Raw genomic sequence first — 22,711 nt, 5'->3', positions numbered from 1 at the left:
TGAAGATTAAATATTTTAGGAGGCTTCAGCCTATTATTTTGACCTTCATCAATTTTGGGAAAATGGACTATCTTGAGACTACGAATCTCCATTTCTGAACACATACCCTTTGCAAATGAGATACCTTTGCTTTTTAAAAAGGATTATTTCACAAGCTGGCGCCACATCATACTTGGCATCCTCACTATAGCAACAAATTATTTAAAATCAGAAAGTTCCTGCTGCAGTTCAATAATGATATTCTGCGAATTAAGAAAGCTTAAATTGTGGCCAACATAACTCAACCTTGCCTGTCATTTCTGCAGTAAACTACAAATCACTCTACTAATTATGTGTTTGTTTTAAATGAATTCATAATAATGCATATTTATGCATGAATTATATTCCACAGTTGTGTCAAAGACAGAATGTACAGGACTAGATTGATAAAAGATATGTTTGCTATTTATCCTCAAAACCACTTGCATACCTAAACCTGGTCTTGCTCCTCTTTGGTGACCTTGTGAGACCTCTATTCTGATCACTAGTCTAATAATGTCCCTCAGGCACCTTCATGCTGTAACTCTTTTTCAAAGAAATGCCCTGTTGAAAAAGATAAATATTTCTTCAACAAAGATGATGAGCAGGACAAACAAAATTTTAAACAAATTCCCAATCTTTTGAAATTTTCTGCAGTTTTATTTCTTCACTTTCCAAAAATCCAAATGTAACAGCTATTACTTAGCATAATCTATATACAGATGAGGACGGCAGAGAGGGTCAGACCAAGCAAAAGTTTGCCTAATATCTACACCCTTGAACCAGCTAGTTAACAAATCACTGGGTGCACGTGTGCCTAGGTTAACAAAAGAATCCTAGGGGCATTAACAAATAAAATGGAAATGTCTCAAGTAGTCCTGTTTTCCAAGGATAAAGTGGTATTAGCACTTCCTTTCAAACTGGAACTGAGAAACAGCAAATCATATTTGTTCACCTTCTGTCACCCACAGACAGAGACCAGAACATGAAGTCACCATCTTGGAAGGTTGTTGAGAAAATGTTTTCCATTGTTGTGGCATAATAATATTGCATAGACACTATTTTTAGAAAATAATTTTTTATTGCATTGCAAACGAGAACATGTTAATCATGACTGTTCACCAGGGATATCATCAGATCGACTTATCAAAAATTTCAAATTGTTGGCTACCTCGTGCTCCAGTGCTCCCTTAGCTGTGTTACCTTTTAGTTGACAGGTGCTCAATGGAAGTATTCCCTGTTTGTAATCCTTGTGGTGGCACATTTTTTTTATATAATTGAGTCATATTCCATCAAATGTGTGCATAAAATAATGAAATTTAAACTACTTAGATTCAGCAACCATGGAAATCAATTGCTTCACAAATGAATTAAAATATATAATGAAGGCAATAACTGAAAACTGTACAGAAAACATATTTCCTGAATGCTTCCAATAGTGCCAAGGGTATGATATTTGACCTACCCACCTTGGTATTTTCACACTTTAAAATGTAAAACAATACATTTCAGACAGAAGATCTTCAGGTACCTATGCCAAACGGAAGAAATGGTGCCGACAGAACTTAATGATGAAAGGAGGAGAAATGTTCAAGGACAGAAATTGGTTTAATTTAAGCACCCCTATGCTTTATTAAGCTGCTGTCAACTGAAGTTAGGTCAGGCTAACTAGCCAATAATTTCCTGTCTTTTGCCTCCCTCCCTTCTTAAAGAGTGGAGTGACATTTGTGATTTTCCAGTCCTCTAGGACCATTCTGACTCCAGTGATTCTTGAAAAATCACTACTAATGCCTCCAAAATCTCTTCAGCTATCTCTTTCAGAGCCCTGGGGTGTAGTCCATCGGTCCAGGTGACTTATCTACCTTCAGACCTTTCAGCTTCCCAAGCACCTTCTCCTTAGTAATAGCGACTACACTGACTCTCCCAAATTTCTGGCATGTTGCTGGTGTCTTCCACAGTGAAGACTGATGCAAAATGCTGAATTAGTTCGTCTGCCATTCCTTTGTTCCCCATTACTATCTCTCCAGTGTCCTTCTCCAGCTGTCCGATGTCCATTGAACAGAGAACATTACAGCACAGTACAGGCCCTTTGGCCCATGATTGTGCTGACATTTTATCCTGCTCTAAGATCTATCTAACCTTTCCCTCCTACATAGCCCTCCATTTTTCTCTCATTCATGTGCCTACCTTAGAGTCTCTTAAATGTCCCGAATGTATCTGCCTCCAGAGCCACTGCCAGCAGTGTGTTCCATGCACCCACCACTCTGTGTAAAACAACTTACCTCTGACATCCCCCCTATACCTTCCTGCAATCACCTTAAAATTATGTCCCCTCATGTTAGCCATTGTTGCCCTGGGAAAAAGTCTCTGACTGTCCACTCAATCTATGCCTCTTGTACACCTCTATCAAGTCCCCTCTCACCCTCCTTCTCTCCAAAGAGAAAAGCCTTAGTTCACTCAACCTATCCTCATAGGACAGGCTCTCCAATCCAGGCAGCTTCCTGGTAAATCTCTTCTGCACCCTCTCTAAAGCTTCCACATCCTTCCCATGAGGCAACCAGAAATGAACACAATACTCCAAGTGTGATCTAACCAGAGTTCTATAGAGCTGCAACATTACCTTATAGCTCTTGAACTCAATACCCTGACTAGTGAAGGCCAATACACCATATGCCTTCTTAACAACCCTATCAACCTGTAAGGCAACCTCGAGGGATTTACGGATGTGGACCCCAAGATCCCTCTGCTCCTCCACATTGCTAAGAGTCAAGAGGAAAGTCCACTCTTGCCTCTCTTTTACCCTTTACATACCTGAAAAAACTTCCGGTATCCTCTTTTATATTCTTGGCTGACTTACCTTCATATTTCATCTTTTCTCCCCTTATTGCTTTTTCAATTGCCTTCTGTTGGTTTTTAAAAAGCTTCCCAATCCTCCAACCTCCCACTAATTTTTGCAATATTGTAAGCCCTCTCTTTTGCTTTTATGCTGACTTTGACTTCCCTTATCAGCCACGGTTGCCTCATCCTCCCTTGAGGATGCTTCTTCTTTGGGATGAACTGATCCTGTGTCTTCCGAATTACTCCCAGAAACTCCTGCCCCGCTGCTCCACCGTCATCCCTGCTAGGATCCCCTTCCAATCAACTTTGGCCAGCTCCTCGCTCATGCCTGTTGTTCCCTTTACTCAACTATAATACCGATACATCCAATTTTAGCTTCTCCCTCTCAAACTGTAGGGTGAATTCTATTGTATTATGATCACTGTTTCCTAAGGGTTCCTTTACCTTAAGCTCCCAAATCAAATCTGATTGATTGCATAACACCAAATCCAGCATTACCTTTTGCCTAGTGGGCTCGACCGCAAGCTGCTCTACAAAGCCATCTCGTAGACGTTCTACAAATTCCATCTCTTGGGATCCAGTACCAACCTCATTTTCCCAATCTACCTGCATATCGAAATCCTCCATGACCACTATAACATTGCCCTTTTTACATGTCTTTTCTATCTCCTGTTGTAATTTGTACCCCACATCCTCGCTACTATTGAGGTTTGTATATAATTCCCATCAGGGTCTTTTTACCCTTGCAGCTTCTTAACTCTACCCACAAGGATTTGACATCTTCTGATCCTATGCCACTTCTTGCTACGGATTTGATTTCATTTTTTGCCAAACACAGCCACCCCACCTGCCCGTCTTTTCAATATGATGCATATCCTTGAATGTTTAGCTCCCAGCTGTGATCTTCTTTCAACCACAACTCTGTGATGCCCACAATGTCATATCTGCCAAATTTTTAACTGTGCCATGAGCTCATCTACCTTATTTCGTAAACTGCGTGCATTCAAATATAACATCTTCAAGTCCTGTATTCACCACCCTTCTCAAATTTGTCTCCATGATGCCTGAAGTTAAATGCTCTCCTTCCCTTTTACTTTATTCACACTTTTCCAATCTGTTGAACCCACCCCCCTACTAGTTAGTTTAAAGCCTTATCTACAGCCCTAGTTATGTGATTTGTCAGGACTCTGGTCCCAGCTTGGTTCAGGTGGAGCCCATCTCATCGGAACAGCTCCCCCTCTTCCCCAATACAGATGCCAATGTCCCACGAATTCAAGCCCACTTCTCCCACACCAATCTTTGAGCCAGGCATTTAACTCTCTGATTGTATTTAATCTGTGCCAATTTGCACATAATCTCAATCCAGAGATTATTACCTTTTTGGTTCTGCTTTTTAATTTAGTCCCTAGCTGCTCAAATTCCCTCAGCAGAACCTCTTTCCTTGTTCTACCTACGTTGTTGGTACCCACATGGACCACAACAACTGCATCTTTCCCCACCCATTCCAAATTCCTCTGCAGGTCAGATGATATGTCCCAAATCCAGGCACCAGGCAGGCAACACAGCCTTTGGGTCTCTCGATCCTTGCGACAGAGAATTGTGTCTATTCCCCGGACTATATTATTCCCAATCACAACTATGTTTCTCTTCTCTCCCCCCTCTTGGCTCCCTGAACCACAGTTGCTCATCCTTCCTACAGCCCCCACTCTCATCCACACAGGGAGCAAGAATCTCAGACTGTTGGACAAGTTCAAGGGCTGAGGCTCCTCCAACACTACCTCTTGGATCCCCCTACCTGCCTCACTCACAGTTACACCCTCTTGTCCCTGAGCACAGACTGAGTTTGAAGTAGTTAATCTAATGGGTGTGACTGCCTCCTCCCAGACGTGTCACAGTGTTTGAAGATCAGATTCCAGGTCATCAACTTTGAGCATGTGTTCCTCGAGCAACCAACACTTGCTGCAGATGTGGTTACCAGGAACAACATGCAGCTAAAACTTATCACCTGATCCTGCATCCCTACTTTATTTAATTAGTTATAATTTGATGCCTTTTTATTTAACTACTAAAAAACCTTACCTGCTACTCACCTGTGCCTCCTTGCCAAAGCCTCTTGAGCCAAAGTCTCAGATTCCCACTCCTACAATGGCCACTCCAAAATGGTTGCTCCACTTTACCCTACCTTCCTTTTATTGGCTGAGCTGCCACACACTTATCCAATCACACAACTTTAAAAAAACCATTAGCTCCTCCCCTCTGCTGCAACTCGATAAGTGGTTGGTAAGATGTTAGAGTCTATTGTTAAGGATGAGGTTTCAGGATAGTTGGAAGTTCATTGATAAAATAGGCTGAAATCAGCCTGGTTGTCTTAAGGGGAGATCTTGCCTAACAAATCTGTTGGAAGTCTTTGAGGAAGTAACAGGCAGGATAGACAAAGGAGAGTCAGTGGATATTGTTTACTTGGATTTTCAGAAGGCCTTTGACAAGGTGCAATGCATGAGGCTGCTAAACAAGATAGGAGCCCGTGGTATTACAGGAAAGGTACTAGCATGGATAGAAGATTGGCTGACTGACATAAGACAAAGAGTGGGAATAAAGGGAACCTTTTCTGGTTGGCTGCTGGTGACTAGTGGTGTTCCACAGGGGTCAGTGTTGGGTCTGTTACTTTTCACGTTATATGTTAATGATCTGGATGACAGAATTGAGGGCTTGGTGGCCAAGTTTGCGAATGATACAAAGATCGGTGGAGGGGCAGGTGGTGTTGAGGAAGCAGGGAGTCTGGAGGAGGACTTGGGACAGGTTGGGAGAATGGGCAAAGAAGTGGCAGATGGAATACAGCATAGGGAAGTATACGGTCATGCACTTTGGTAGAAGGGATAAAGGCGCAGACTATTTTCTAAACAGGGAGATAATTCAGAAATCAGAGGTGCATAGGGATTTGGGAGACCTAGTGCAGGATTCCCTAAAGGTTAACTTGCAGGTTGAGTCGGTAGTAAGGAAGGCAAATGCAATGTCAGCATTCATTTCAAGAGGACTAGAATATAAAAGCAAGTATGTAAATGCTGAGGCTTTATAAGGTGTTGGTCAGACCACATTTGGAGAATTCTGAGCAGTTTTGAGCCCCATATCTAAGGATGGATGTGCTGGCATTGGAGGGGGTCCAGAGGAAGTTTACGAGAATGATCCCGGGAATGAAAGGGCTAACGTACGAGAAGCATTTGATGGTTCTGGGCCTGTACTCGCTGGAGTTCAGAAGGATGAAGGGATATCTCATTGAAATCTACCGAATATTGAAAGGCCTGGATAGAGTGGACATGGAGAGGATGTTTCCAGCTGTGGGAGAGTCTAGGACCAGAGGGCACAGCCTCATAATAGAAGGACATCCCTTTACAACAGAGATGAGGAATTTCTTTAGCCAGTGGGTGGTGAATCCGTGGAATTCATTGCCACAGACGGCTGTGGAGGCCAAGTCATTGGTTAACTTTAAAGTGGAGGTTGATAGGTTCTTGATTAGTAAGGGGTTCAAAGGTTACAGGGAGATGGCAGGAGAATGGGGTTGAGAGGGAAAAATAAGTCAGCCATGATCGAATGGCGGAGCAGACTCAAAGGGCCGAATGACTTAATTCTGCTCCTATGTCTTATGGTCTTATGTTCTTGAATACATTTTCTTGCACTTTGGGGTCAATGACAGAGCCAGGGCACTTGCTACTGTGCTCAAAGAAAATTACCCACTGAGACCTAGTGATCTTTGTTGCCTGGACCTCCACTTTTTGATGAAGATTAATCATGATTTCATGGGAATCTCTGCCTTCCAATGACAGTAACGTCATCAAGATGGCCAGGTAGGAAATCCTAAAGAATTTTCACCCATTACATCTTGAAATCTTTATCTAAGTGAATTTCAATCCACAGATGTACAATCAGTTTTTCTTTTAGTAACAGAGGTTTTGCTAATTAGTATGCCCCCCCAAAAACCCTCATGCCTGATGCAAGTAAGCAAAACATTTTCAGGGCATTTTCCAACAAGATCAGCTTTTAAATAACCGGACATTGTCAATATATCAGTTTCTCTTGGTAACACAAGATAAGACTGAATGAGCACCAAATCATTGACAGCAGCAATGCATATATAAAAATTTGAAGTTCCTGTCAGTTTTCCAATGTAATAACATCAAAAGCTGGCAGTTTTGCCTCATCACTACTGAAAATTCCAGACTAACATGCAATGTCGCAGAATGATACAAAGCTATTTTGTCTATCCTACCCGCTACAACTGATTCGAAGAGCTATCCAATTGGACCCCCACCTCTACTACTTTCTTAATTACCTGCAAAATTTTCCATTTGAAGCAATTGTATTTTGAAAACTATAATGGTTCAACCACCACTTTGTCCAGTACAAACCAAAGTACAAGAAGTTGTGGTGTAAATGTTTCCCTACATCACTTGTTTTTTTCAACAAAGCAATTTCTCGATCTACGAATGCCAACTTTAACATTATTGACACGTTGGGGGTACGTGTCTTTCATTTACGAAGACATTTTGTGTCTTCACACACAGAAGAATCAACTATATCAAAATACCCACATTGCATTTTGTTCAGCATTGTCAATTTACAAAATTATGCTAACCAACTGGAGACACAATGGACTGCAGATGGTAGAATCTGGAGAGAAACACAAAGTACTGGAGGAACTCAAGCGAGTCAGGCAGCATCTATGGAGGGAAATGGACAGTCGCCGTTTCAGATCAAGACCCTTCATCTGGACTGAAGGGTCGAGGGGAGATAGCTGGTACAACAAGGTGTAAGGTATGGTGGAGCAAGAGCTGACAAGTGATAGGTGGGTCCAGGTGATCAGGGGTGATTGGCAGATGGAGAAAAGGGAGAGCGAAAATAGCACCAGAAGCCGGGAGGAGGTAGGTGAAAGGAACAAAGGGCTGCAGATGATGGAATCTGATAGGAGAGGAAGATGGACCATGGAATCAAGTGAGGGAGGTTCAGCGGGGAAACACTTGGAGGAGTATATGGTGATGGACAGATGGAGTGGGTGGAGGAGAGGAAAGAAAATGGGTGATGGGGCTGGGGTGAGTACAGCAAGAACTGGGTGGATCAGGAGGAGAGAAAAAAAGAGACAGAGGAGGAGCAGTTAACCAGAAGTTGGAAATTCAGCATTCATTTCCCTCCATAGATGCTGCTTGACCCACTGAGTTTCTCTAGCATCTTGTGTGGTACTCTAACCAGATGTTTTCCAGGATGACATTCCTTGCGCAGGTGAAAGAAGTAGGATTATCACCCAAACCTGTGCTCTCTGACTACTCACTGTGCTTCCTCTGGGAAGTTTCTCCTTGTATTCTTTTGTTAATATCCTTTACAATCATTAACACTTAGGTAACTCTCACTTTTGCTTTTATACTCTGAGGTGGAAAACTTTGTTTCTCAAAGTGTCCAAAATAATATGTTTTTTTTCGTACTGGATAACATGCTGGTAAAACTCCACTTCATCATCTCAAAGGCTTTGATATCCTCCTTAAAGTGAGGTGGATGGATTTGATCATAACATTCCAGAGGGGCCTAACTAGCATTTCACCTGAAGAGTTAATATAACACTTCCTTACTTTTGTACTCATGTAAAAATTTATGGATCCCGTGCATTTTCTCAAGACTCCCCCCTCCCCACTGAACTTTAAGTTGACTGCTCAGTAATTGTGCGATTTATTCCTCTCTCCTTTGTTCCCCTCAACAAAGCTGGTCACTGATCTCCCAAATAATCTTTCACTGAAACAGGCTATTTCATTCTCTAGAATAATTTAACAAGGAAATTCTCTTGTGCACATTACAGGAATTCATCCCATTATTCACCTTTACACTGTTATTTTCCCAATCTATGTTTGAATAATTGAAGCTCCTCATTTTCTTCACATGGTCATTTTCACAACTTTCTATAATTTGTCCAAAGATTCACTCCTCTATCTCCTTCCTGTTATGGTAGCCCATCAATATACACACAGCTCTCCCCCATCCCTCCATTACAATCAAATACTTCCTTTGAATCCTCAAAAATTTCAGTCATTTCTCAGGCTTTAATGGCGCCTTTGATTACCTCTTGCCACCAATCCGCAATCTCCCTAAAAACATTGTCAGAAACATTGGGCCACATCATACTGGACACAACACTTCCTGGATATGGAACAGCTGATATTACAGTTACTTCTTGTGGCAGTGCAGTTCCCAATATCCTGGCAGCCACTCTGCTGCAATCATTTTACATGGTCATAACGTTGGAAGGCTTTTTTCCACTGTTCGCAAATGTTTCTGATGCTTGGAAGCACTTAGAAACAGTTGAAAAACATCAATAAAATTATATATTCATTTAAAATCATGTTTTCAACTTAATGAAACTGAAAACATTAATATTTATTGTTTTTTGTGGAGTTGGTGATCCTGTTCAAGTAGTCAGGACTATGCTGGAAACACCAGGCATGTCTGGTGTAAAGCTGGAGACACAAGAGACTGCAGAATCTGGAGCGAGAAACAAATCTGTTAGATGAACTCAGCAGGTCGAGCAGCATCTATGGGAGGAAAGGAACTGACAACATTTTGGGTCAAAACCTTGCATCAGGATTCTGATGCAGGGTTTTGACTCGAAACGTGTACAATTCCTCTCCTCCCACAAATGCTGCTTGACCCGCTGAGTTCCTCCAGCAGATTGTTTATGCTGACGTAAAGCTGAGTAGACCTATAGAAAAAGTGTATCCAGACCCTCAGCAGAGTACACTGCACAGCCACTACTGGACTTGCTGAGAACTGTGGCATTGTTGGGACTCAGACATGCCTCAAGCATGTTCTTATTCTTTTATACCATAGTGCACAGATGCACAAGTCCAGAATACAGTGATGTATGCATTGCAGCTACTTGGTGGTTCCTTCAGAACCGCTGGCTAGCTGCTGGCCATCTTGACTCATTTGTTCCCAAGTCTTACGTGTTGACTTGTGCATCCAGTTCACCAAACTTACTTTCGTTCAAGCATTTATACAAATCCACTCTAAACCCATTTTAATTGGTTACACATTTCTCCTTGTGTGATCTGTCCGATTTTACACACCCTAATTTTGCAATTCTAATTCACGTCCCCCTCTCATGATCCAACAGGGGCAGTGAACCTCTTCTCCCTTTCTGGAAAAAACCCAAATAAATTGATGCTCTGACTTAGCTCCGCCACAAACAGGACAGTGTGTTAAATAACCCGGAGAGTCTTAATGTTAAGCTCAAATTTATTAATCTGCATCCAACAGAAATATTTACAGAATATGCAATAAAAATACCCTTTGGTTATTCAAAATAACACCCACTAAATGGACAAAATGAGACCAGTAGTCTGAAGCAACCTCAGTCTTCAAATCAAAAATAAAATCAGAGAATGCAGGATTTTATCATCTCTTTTAAAATGCTCTTAAATATATTGAAATTTACTACATTTCAGAAAATAATGTTCTTTTGCACTCTTGTATGTTTTGTTTTAACTTTAAGTTACTTCACACAATCAAGGAATCACAAAAAATGGAGCTTTAATTTCAATTGATTCCATTATTGTCTGTGTCCACCACATTCAATGGCACTGACTGACTAACCTGACTCCACTATTGCAATTATAATGGCCATGATCCAGTTCACATCTCTCTGGGTTCCCAAAATGATTTTATTATTCTTGAATAGCAAGCAAACCTTTGGCTTGACAATAACATATTTACTAGAAACCAAAAATATAGGCTCCAGCAAGTGGAAAATGGATTTCCCTCTCTAACTTCTAGGTTCAAGCAGTAGGACACTGTAGAACAGGTGTACCTATTTTATGGATCGTAGGAACCCAGAAAATCTTCCACATATCAAGAACTAACCACACTACAGGCAAGTATAAAGGAGATAACAATCACTGAATAAATGTTCACATAGTGGCCTGTCAACCTCTCAATATGCCTGAGAATATTCTCCAAAGGAAGAGCATGAAGATACAAAAGCAACAGCTGTTTATGCATAGGGTTCATATAAACAATGGTTAGTTTTAAAGTGACTTATTTTCTGCTTAAAACACTTGACATTCCAAACAAAATAACTGCACTCTTTCATATTCAAGCTAGGGAAAATCTCCCAAGCTGGAATTTGAAGTGTTACAGTGTGGAAATCAAAAAAGCAAAATATTTCAGCAGCTCCAAACTTCACAATGAAGCTGCACATGAGAAGTTCAAGGTTCACAATTCATTACTTCCACCTCCTTTGATTGAAGTCTTACCGAATATGACTCAGAGAGGTGCCTCAGACCTTTCTTCAAGTACTGAAAATGTTTCTCCCTTTGTAGGATAGGCCTGTAAAACAGCACACACAAATGGATCAGCCATAACATTTATACGGTACATAGGTGGTACTGAAATTCCACTTACTGTAAACTAACATGTTGGTTTATACTTTCGGACTTCTTTTCACTAACTTGGTAGTTGAAGGCAACAATTATGACTGTGAAGTATAGTTCTAAACTATAGGGTTCCAAATCACACCATGAATGGATGCATTAAAACTTTTTAAGTGCTTCATTTTGTAAATTATGACCATCTTGCACTCCAGGAAGGAATTGTGATGTTACAGCATTACTGTACAAAAGACAAAATGAGAGTTTATGTGCAACAGCTCCAACACAATTATCCATGATGAGGCCGAGTGATAAAGTTTGCTAAAAAATTGTAAACTTAATATTCACTTCTGGGATTTTGACCAAATTATTTTTTTTTTGTTAAGTGCACATCACTGAAGATTCAGAAATGCAAGCTAGGAAACAGAAGTCAGATGTCAGCAGTGACTGAGGATGTTATAACTCACACAAAACAGATTATATGTGTCACTATTCCCAAAGCTATCTCAGTTTATTGCACAAATTTCAAGAAAGTGAAAGTGTAATTGTATTTGAAGCAGCATTTCCCATCCATAAAGTGTCATTCAAGAGGTACTTGAAGTATGGCTTCTAACCTGGCAAAGTAAAATATATACAGTGCACTTCATTTCATAGCATATCTCAGGATTGGAACAGAGTTTAATATTCTATTTATATATTTTAATATTCTGAAAATTGGAAAGGCCAAAATCTGGACATTTCTGAAATGCATTTATGCACTCTCTCTCCAGCTTTACTGTTTCATTTAAAGTGGCTGGCCGGTCTAAGTTTTATTTTACAAGTTAATCCAACCAAGCCTGAAGCACTCTACCATACAACAGTTGACAGGAAGGATACTTGTTAAGTACCTTCTTTTGTTCCAAACTTCATTTTTTTTTACAAAAGCTGAAATGTTGCAGACTTGGTCCCAAGAGTGACAGATTTTTGTCATTGCACCTATACCATTGTTGCATATGAACAAAAATGAACCCTGGCAAGAGAATGCAAAATATACACCAAATCATGCACTTACCAGCGTTGCAAAGAATATACCCATACATAGAGGATATTTAAGCTTGCAAACCAAACCTCAGTTTATCATCCGCATTAAGAGACCCTGGAGGATTATACTATCAATGTTACAGAACGTACAGATGAACCGCAGAATGCTTATGTTCCACTTTCAATTTTTTGTCAGTCACAAAGGATTGTAGGATGTCAAAATAACAAGTAACTCTGTAAATGCTATACTATGTACAGAGATGTGTACTCCATTGTAGGAAATCTGCACTAAAACAATACAAAGCACAAGGAGTTCTCATCATGAAGAAATGCTTGAACAATTGGTATAATTTAAACCAAGGTTAAGGAAATAGAAGGCAGATTTCCAGGACTGACAACAGCTTTGAGTGGATGAATATTGATGGATTCACACATGAAGCAACCAAAAAAAACTTAAAATAGTACCACCATAATCAATTCACACCAAGTTCCAAATACCTGCTTTCACTGGTTTTTAGCTTGGTTGCTGACCCTCTCAACTACAGCTACCGCAATGTTCCAAAGAGAAGGGAGATATTTCTCACAAGCTTCATTCTCAATTCAAGAAAGCTGCTCTACGTTGCTTGTCATGTTATTTTGTTAGATTGTTTAACTGGTACATAGGACAACAACACACATTTAGTTTCTTTAAGCTATTCCCCAGATAAACTTGGGAGCCAAATCCAAAGAACAAGTTATTTAATTATTTAGCCACTTGAGGGTTCGACAATCTTATAGAATTTAGGAATGCCCACTTGGAGCCCTTAACTCCTGAGGAACCTGTAAGTGCTTAAGATGTATACATAAGGTTTAGACAGCAAGGATCAGATAGGTCTCTTGAGGAATATCGGGTAGCAAGGAAGGAACTTAAGAAGGGGCTGAGGAGAGCAAGAAGGGGACATGAAAAGGCCTTGGCGAGTAGGGTTAAGGAAAACCCCAAAGCATTTTTTCACTTATGTGAAGAGCAGAAGGATGACGGGACTAAAGGTAGGACCAATCAGAGATAAAGGTGGGAAGATGTGCCTGGAAGCTGTGGAAGTGGGTGAGGTCCTCAATGAATACTTCTCTTCAGTATTCACCAAGGAGTAAGGTTCTAGAGCATGTTGATATCAAGAGAGAGGATGTATTGGAGCTGTTAGAAAACATTAGGACAGTTAAGTCCCTGGAGCCAGACAGAATATTCCCCAGGCTGCTCCGCGAGGCAAGGGAGGAGATTGCTGAGCCTTTGGCTAGGATCTTTGAGTCCTCATTGACCACGGGAATGGTACCATAGGATTGGAGGGTGGCAAATGTTGTCCCCTTATTCAAAAAAAGGTAGTAGGGATAGTCCAGGGAATTATAGACCAGTGAGCCTTATGTCCGTGGTGGGCCAGCTGTTGGAAAGGATTCTTAGAGATAGGATCTATGGGCATTTAGAGAATCATGGTCTGATCAGGGGACAGCCAGCATGGCTTTCCAAAGGGCAGATCATGTCTCACAAGCCTGATAGTGTTCTTTGAGGAGGTGACCAGACAGATTGATGAGGGTAGTGTAGTAGATGTGGTCTACATGGATTTTAGTAAGGTATTTGACAAGGTTCCACATGGTAGGCTTCTTCAGAAGGTCAGAGGGCATGGGATCCAGGGAAGCTTAGCCGTGTGGATTCAGAATTGGCTTGCTTGTAGAAAGTAGAGGGTTGTGGTGGAGGGAGTGTATTCAGATTGGAGGGCTGTGACTAGCGGTGTCACACAAGGATCAGTTCTGGGACCTCTGCTTTTCGTGATTTTTATTAGTGACTTGGATGAGGGGGTAGAAGGGTGGGTTGGCAAGTTTGCAGATGACACAAAGGTTGGTGGTGTTGTGGATAGTGTAGAGGATTGTCGAAGATTGCAGAGGGACATTGATAGGATGCAAAGCTGGGCTGACGAGTGGCAGATGGAGTTCAATCCGGAGAAGTATGAGGTGGTACACTTTGGAAGGACAAACTCCAATGCAGAGTACAAAGTTAATGGCAGGATTCTGGGTAGTGTGGAGGAGCAACGGGATCTGGGGGTCCATATCCACAGATCCCTGAAAGTTGCCTCACAGGTGGATAGGGTAGTTAAGAAAGCTTATGGGGTAGATAAGATCTTTATTAGTCACATGTACATTGAAACACACAGTGAAATGCATCTTTTGCGTAGAGTGTTCAGGGGGCAGCCCGCAAGTGTCGCCACGCTTCCGGCGCCAACATAGCATGCCCACAACTTCCTAACCCGTACGTCTTTGGAAAAAGATGTCAATGTTGTAAAGGCTAACAATGCTTAGAGTGGAAGAGAACACGGTTTCAGAAGGAATGCACCTGAGTTTGTTGGTGTAAGTATTCTTCAAGTCCTCCTTAGAACAGTGTTAGAAAACAGAAGATTGCAAATATTTCAGATACAATAAAGTCACTTGTAAAAATATGGGTTAAGAAATGACAACTATCGCAGAATTGAAAAAAGAAAGTAAGTTTGATTAAGTTGAATTCTTTGATGGAGAGCATTGAGTTTTGTCTAGTTCTTTTTAAGTGTTTACAGACTTTCGAAAGGCATTCAATGAAGTAGCGTAATAGACCTCATCAAAACTAAAATCCATTGGATGAAAGGGACATTGTAGAGGGAATGTGGAATTAAAATTCATTAAGGGTCAATTGCAAAGTATGGATGAACTTTTTTCAGATTAGGGGGAAATATAACATGATACTCCCCGGCACTATTGTTATTCGTCGACGGTCTTGACCACATGTTCAGGAAATAACTTCAAAGGTAGCAGATGGCACAGAACTTGGAACTGTAGTAAACTATGAACGTAATGAATCACTGATTTTAGATCACAGATGTGGAATAGAGAAACCTGTGGCAGATGCTACGTAACATAGAGAAATGTGAAGCACAATGTTTTGATAGGAAGAATGAAAAGCAACATAAACGAAGTGATAACATTTTAAGGGAAGCCCAGAATGTATGGGTACAAATCTTTGAAGGTGTTAGCTTTCATAAGTCGAGGGATTGAGCTTAAGAGCCACGAGGTAATGATGAAGCTCTATAAAACTCTGGTTAGACCACACTTAGAGTACTGTGTCCAGTTCTGGTCGCTTCATTATAGGAAGGATGTGGAAGCGTTGGAAAGGGTGCAGAGGAGATTTACCAGGATGCTGCCTGGTTTAGAGAGTATGCATTATGAGGAGAGACTAAGGGAGCTAGGGCTTTACTCTTTGGGGAGAAGGAGGATGAGAGGAGACATGATAGAGGTGTACAAGATATTGAGAGGAATAGATAGAGTGGACAGCCAGCGCCTCTTTCCCAGGGCACCAATGCTCAATACAAGAGAGCATGGCTTTAAAGTAATGAGTGGGAAGTTCAAGGGAGATGTCAGAGGAATGTTTTTTACCCAGAGGGTGGTTGGGGCATGGAATGCGCTGCCTGGGGCGGTGGTGGAGGCAGGTACATTGGTCAAATTCAAGAGATTACTAGATAGGCATATGGAGGAATTTAAAATGGAGGGATATGTGGGAGGAAGGGGGTTAGATAGTCTTAGGTGAGGTTTAAAGGTCGGCACAACATTGTGGGCCAAAGGGCCTGTATTGTGCTGTACTGTTCTATGTTCTATGGGATGGTAGAGACCCAGTGTTCATGACTCAGTCATCCAGTATTTTGTCTGAGAGTCTTTACATTTTGCTAAAATAGTACAAAATATACAATGGACCATGCATTGGCTGTAGTTTGTTGCAAATCAACGATGTATACCCTTATATTAAAAGACAAATAAATAACTTACACAAGTACACCCTTTGTGAGGAGAGTTCAGGTTTAATCTTGGGAGGGCAAATTTTTCAAGAGAGCTCAGCCTTTATGATGACAATTAAATAATTTAGCAAAACCATATGTTGAGGCTTGCTTCTAAATGCTAACATAACACTGTTGGACGAGTAGGCCATTTCAATTCCTTGATCTTGCTCTGCTATTCAACAATACGATGGGTGCTTTTCCCTTCATAGCTCACTTTAAAAAAAGTAATCAATTTGTTTTGAATCTACTTAATTGATTCTCAAACTTTTGCTTCTCTGCACCTGACCAGCAACTAAAAGGCAAATCTTAGTTCCATCATTAAAACAAAACTTAGGATAAATGCACAAGTCAAAAGAGAAAAAAAGCATCAAATCTGATGCTCAGGAACTCAAATGTTTCTTCCGCCACCCCCATTTCACTGCAAAAGTGTCACAATCACCCAGTATTCAAGAAGTTAACACCATTTATGATTTCATCACAAGTCTGCAGCTTTAAATGAAAACTGAAAAATCAAAAATGTCATATTTCTCATCACAGTGACAGGCATTAGTTTTCAGCAGCTCGGATTCAACTGAGGAGCAATGCACATAAATGAATCAAGAGTAGTCTACTGATTGATGATTGAGCACCTCCAGCTCCTGTGTCTCTCAGAAAATTAACTGTCTTTTTTTTACTATGCCAAGTGTAATACACTTTCTATTGCACTCACATAGTGCAGTGCTAAGAAAAAAACATTTCTGAGAGAAAACACTGAACAATCTTGTCAGCTAAGATTGAAAATAACAAGAAATTCAAAATGGTTCTGAAATCTAATGAGATACAGACTTCTCCAATTGAAATACTCACACCTTTGATTGAAGATCAGAAAGCAATTCGTCTTGTGATTTTTCACATCCTTTTTATCAAGTCTTTCCTCTTTTTGAAAGTTTCAACTCCCTATGGTTCTTCCAGCACCAGTCACTTGCTTACAATTTCCCAAGTGGCGATCATATTCGATTTGACTTTGAATAATGGTAGACTAATGACTCACATGGGGTTCTTCAGCCTAACTGAACTTATTGACATGTGAACACTACAGACATTTTTATCATGGCCAAGGCTAGATAGCAATCAAGTCAGATCAGCTTTCCCCTTCGAAGGCACAAAGGCTCAAGGACAGCTTCTGTCCTGCTGTTCTAAGACTCCTGAACGGAACTCTTGTACGATAAAGATGAACTCTTGACCTCACAATCTACCTTGTCATGGCCCCTGCAGTTTAATTATCTATTTGCACTGTACTTGCTCTGTAATTGTAACACTACATTCTGCTTTGATTTTTTTCCCCCTTTTGTGCTACCTCAACGTACTTATGAATGTAATGATCTATCTGGAAGGCATGCAAACAAAGCATTTCACTGTACAGTGGCACGCAAAAGTTTGGGCACCCCTGGTCAAAATTTCTGTTACTGTGAATAGTTAAGTGAGTAGAAGATGAACTGATCTCCAAAAGTCATAAAGTTAAAGATGAAACATTCTTTTCAACATTTTAAGCAAGATTAGTGTATTACTTTTGTGTTGTACAATTTTAGAGTGAAAAAAGGAAAGAAGCACCATGCAAAAGTTTGGGCACCCCAAGAGATTTGAGCTCTCAGATAACTTTTACCAAGGTCTTAGACCTTCATTAGCTTGTTAGGGCTATGGCTTGTTCACAGTCATTGTTACGAAAGGCCAGGTGATGCAAATTTCAAAGCTTTATACTCTGACTCCTCAAACCTTGTCCCAACAATCAGCAGCCATGGGCTCCTCTAAGCAGCTGCCTAGCACTCTGAAAATTAAAATAAGTGATGCCCACAAAGCAGAAGGCTATAAGAAGATAGCAAAGCGTTTTCAGGTAGCCGTTTCCTCAGTTTGTAATGTAATTAAGAAATGGCAGTTAACAGGAACAGTGGAGGTCAAGTTGAGGTCTGGAAGACCAATGAAACTTTCCGAGAGAACTGCTCGTTGGATTGCTAGAAAGGCAAATCAAAGCCTCCGTTTGACTGCAAAAGACCTTCAGGAAGATTTAGCAGACTCTGGAGTGGTGGTGCACTGTTCTACTGTGCAGCGACACCTGCACAAATATGACCTTCATGGAAGAGTCATCAGAAGAAAACATTTCCTGCGTCCTCATCACAAAATTCAGTGTCAGAAGTTTGCAAAGGAACATCTAAACAAGGCTGAGCCATTTTGGAAACCAGTCCTGTGGACTGATGAAATTAAAATAGAACTTTTTGGCCGCAATGAGCAAAGGTATGTTTGGAGAAAAAAGGGTGCAGAATTTAATGAAAAGAACACCTCTCCAACTGTTAAGCATGGGGGTGGATCGATCATGCTTTGGGCTTGTGTTGCAGCCAATGCCACGGGGAAAATTTCACCGGTAGAGGGAAGAATGATTCAATTAAATACCAGCAAATTCTGGAAGCAAACATCACACCTCTGTAAAAAAGCTGAAGATGAAAAGAGGATGGCTTCTACAACAGGATAACGATCTTAAACACACCTCAAAATCCACAATGGACTACCTTAAGAGGCACAAGCTGAAGGTTTTGCCATGGCCCTCACAGTCCCCCGACCTAAACATCATTGGAAATCTGTGGAAAGACCTCAAAGGAGCAGTGCATGCTTAAAATAATGCGTCATCTTTAACTTTATACCTTTTGGAAGTCAGGTCATCTTTTATTCACTTAGCTATTCACAGTAACAGAAATTTTGACCAGGGGTGCCCAAACTTTTGCATGCCACTGCATCTTGGTACATGTGACAATAATAAACCAATTACCAAAATCGACTCAGGGTCATTTATAAAAAAAAATGGAACTGATTTGTTACCCAGGGACAGTCTGTATCAGCAATAGAAAATGTTTCTTTTAAAAAGTGTTTTTGTAGCTCCCCCTGTAATAAATATGCCTTCTGACTTTTGCACATTAGCACAATTAATCAAAAAATGTCCATTCAATTTTTGTAAGAAATCGATCCTGCTTGTTAGGGAGGTCCATATACAAATCAGATTGCAAATCCTGGTTCTCTTTATTTCAAAAATAAACTTTATTCATTTAAAGTAATTACAAAAAAATACAAAAAATGCATGGTTTTCTTTACATTCATCATGTCGCCCAGTTTATACATTCATAGTACCGTCGTCTATACATTTGCTGTATCATCAAGTTAATACATTCTTTGTACAAAACACTACGGCCTCTTTGAACAATATACCTTGAAGTGTTCAAGTGGCTGTGGTGCTGTTACAGAGGATCCAGCCCCTCAGTACTCAATGGCTGCAGGACCTTAGACTGCTGTCTTACCCCATAAACCCTTTAAGTTGGCTGTCCAAGCTTCAGTGTGTCCCAGGTATTCATGCAGCCTAGAATGTGCCAGGCAGCAGCATTCACTTACAGATATCTCATTACGCTGGAAGACCAATGAGTTTCAGGCAGGCTAAAGTGCGTCTTTCACTGAGTGGAAGTTGATGATCTTCCAGCATCACTTGATGTTTTTCTGTCTTGTTATGTATCCCAGGGCACAACCTGTCAATCAGAAGCCTTCTGCTACGTAGCTGCTCAGGACGAGCCTCAACACGGACCCTTGCATCTTCTTCCAGACCTCCTTTACAAATGCACAGTTCACAAAGAGGCAGGTAATTGGTCTCATTCTCATCACAGCTGTCTGGTGGGCAGCATATGCAAGGAGTGAGACTACAACCACGCAGGAAGGATCTGACAGGGAGGGCCCCTCCCACTACCAGCCAAGCAAGGTCTTGGAACTTCTTGGCAAATTCTGGCAACCAGGTCTTCTGCCAAATGATTTTGATAATATGGTCAGGAAACCATCCCACAGGATCCATTGTCTTCTTCTCTTGTAGGACCTGCACTGTTGCATGCTGACCACTGCCCCATGGACTTGTGGTCAAAGGTGTTTTTCTCAAGGAACTGTTCTGCAAAGGACTGGTAGTGCAGCAAACTCTCACTGAATGGAACACTGCAGAGAAACAAGACAGGCCCATCCATTGCAACAGAGGGTAGAGGCAGAACCTCAGCACATAGTGACACTTGGTGTTAGTGCACTTCGGTTCAACACTCAGCTTGATGCAGGCACAGACATAGCAGGCCATCAGGACCAGGACAATGCTGGGCACACTTTATACTCCATTCTCTGGAGACTTGTGCATTGCAACCATGGGTCCCCAGGTCTTAGATCCCCAGATGAAATGAAAGATGGCTTGGGTGACTTCCATGGCAGAGTAGCAAGGTATGGAGCACACCTGCACTAAGTAGAACAACTCTCGTTACACTCATGACTGTGTGGCTAGCCATAGCTCAAACACCATCTATAAATTCGCCCGTGACACCACTGTTGATGGCAGAATCTCAGATGGCAATGAGGATGCATACAGGAGTGAGATAGATCGGTTGGTTGAGTGGCGTCACAACAACAACCTCGCAGCAAGACCAAGGATTGATTATGGACTTCAGGAAGGGGAAGTCAGGAGAACACACACCAGTCCTCATTGAGGGGTCAGTAGTGGAAAGGGTGAGCAGCTTTAAGTTCTTGGGCATCAACATCTTAGAGGATCTGTCTTAGGCCCAACACATTGATGCAATCATGAAGAAGGCACACCAACAGCTCTACTTCATTAGGAGTTTGAGGAGATTTGGTATGTCACCAAATACTCTTGCAAATTTCGACAGATATATGGTGGAGACCATTCTTGACTGGCTCTATCACCACTTGGTATGGAGACTCCAATGTGCCAGATCAAAAGAGGCTGCAGAGGGTTGTAGACTCAGCCAGCTCCATCATGGGCACAATCCTCCCCACCATCGAGGACATCTTCAAGAGGCAGTGCCTCAAGAAGGCAGCATCCATCATCCTCATCACTTGGGACATGCCCTCTTCACGTTACTACCATCAGGGAGGACGTACATGACCCACACTCAGCATTTCAGGAACAGATTCTTCTCTGCCATCAGATTTCTGAATGGTCCATGAATCAATGAATGCTACCTCATTATTCCTCTTTTGTACTATTTATTCATTTTTGTAACCTATAGTAATTTTTTATGTCTTGCCCTGTACTGCTGGTGCAAAACAACAAATTTCATGGCATGTGTCAATGATAATAAACCTGATTCTGATTCTGACCAAGAGCACCTTGCACCTGATGACCAGGTTCTTGCCTTCCATCAAGGAGAGTTCTCTGAGCCAGATCCACAGCACCTTCAGGTCACCAGACTTGACCGAAGGGAATGGAGGATTGGTCGGGCCAGTTGCCAAAGAGCATGGCCTCACTCTTCCTGCAATTGACTCTGGCCTGAGGCCAGCTCAAACTGGTTGAAAATGCTAATCAATCTGTGGATCAACCATGGATCTGAGCAGAGGACAGTAATGTTTCCATGTCCAGGGAGGCTTAAGAAACTCACAGTAATGAAAACATGGAATGTTGAAGAATACTTTCCTAAAAATTAGAAGCACTATACAACGAGCTCACTTAAACCAATTGACAAGTCAAGATAACCTGGCATCTGATAAAACATCCACTTTAAGGACAATTTTCAGTATCTCACTCTTCAGTGATGAAGCTAAACCAATAACAAGTCGAGTATAAAATTATTTTGATGCAGAGATAAGCACAAGACAAATATTTTATAAACTAAATCGTCTGTCAGTGATTCCACAGTGGTAATATATCTGAGCCTAGAATAAGTCAGAGAAAGCACAAAAAAAAACTTTGATGTATCATTGAAAAAAAAAGATCAATGGAGCAACACTGGTCACTTCCAAGAACTTTCTCTACACCACAGCAAAATAAAATCCAGAAATTTGTTGAAGGAGAATTTAATGAGCAATGTAATTAGTAATAAGCAGATAAACACAGTCACTGTCCACACCACTTCTATGATATTACGCTATTTGATCCATTTGTTGCTGCGTAAAATTAGTTATTTTTAAAAGCATCATGAAGTAACCAGATATTTCATTCTGCAAATGTCACAAGTATACACTCTACACAAGCTTCTTCAAAAGTTGTACTGACATGTTCATGTCGGGTTAATTTTGCTTCTGCTGTTAATCCAGTGCATAAACACGTGACTATATTGGATAATTACAGGATTGAAGAAGCTTGGATCCATGTACTTACTGCAGCATACGCCAATCATTTCTGAAGGCATTGTAGGCCTCTTCGACATTCGATTCTACAGCCATCTGTTGGGAAAAAGAAAAGGTTATCTCTGTGCATTCAAGGAAGATTAGATTTTAACAGTAAAGAGGCAACTTTTAGAAGCTGAATATCAATCTCCTCCCTCACAATCATTTTTGGACAATGGGATGACAGAACATTTGCTAAAAACAATAATTTAAACCCAACTATTTCTTAAATCTTACAATGTAATCAAGGATATTTGGCTTTCAGCAAGCATGAAAATGCTTTTTCCAAAGTGGCTGTTTCAAGGATTGAAGTACAATCTTTACACAGTCCCCCACAGGAGGACCTTATGTTTAAGAAAAATTTCAGTGTTGTCAGAGGAAAGTTTCATCACAAGATTTGTAAAAACCTCCAAACAACTCTTTCATTAACCTCCAAAGGCTCAG

The 22,711-nt window shown here is 41.0% G+C and overlaps 1 protein-coding gene across 3 annotated transcripts in view; it reads right to left on the bottom strand.

Annotated features, from left to right (window-relative positions):
* fntb (farnesyltransferase, CAAX box, beta) overlaps positions 1-22,711 on the bottom strand; it is an 81,303-nt gene that overhangs the window by 47,134 nt on the left and 11,458 nt on the right. For all 3 annotated transcript variants that reach the window (XM_052029478.1, XM_052029487.1, XM_052029468.1), the window contains 2 exons: positions 22,260-22,324; positions 11,145-11,217 (listed from right to left, as the gene is read on the bottom strand). In XM_052029478.1, coding sequence (XP_051885438.1) covers positions 11,145-11,217; positions 22,260-22,324 — 138 coding nt within the window. The remainder of the gene's footprint in view (positions 1-11,144; positions 11,218-22,259; positions 22,325-22,711) is intronic.

This window comes from Pristis pectinata, chromosome 1 (genome assembly GCF_009764475.1).
Source record: "Pristis pectinata isolate sPriPec2 chromosome 1, sPriPec2.1.pri, whole genome shotgun sequence".
NCBI classification, from domain to species: Eukaryota; Metazoa; Chordata; class Chondrichthyes; order Rhinopristiformes; family Pristidae; genus Pristis; species Pristis pectinata.
This window is presented reverse-complemented; position numbering and strand designations above follow the sequence as displayed.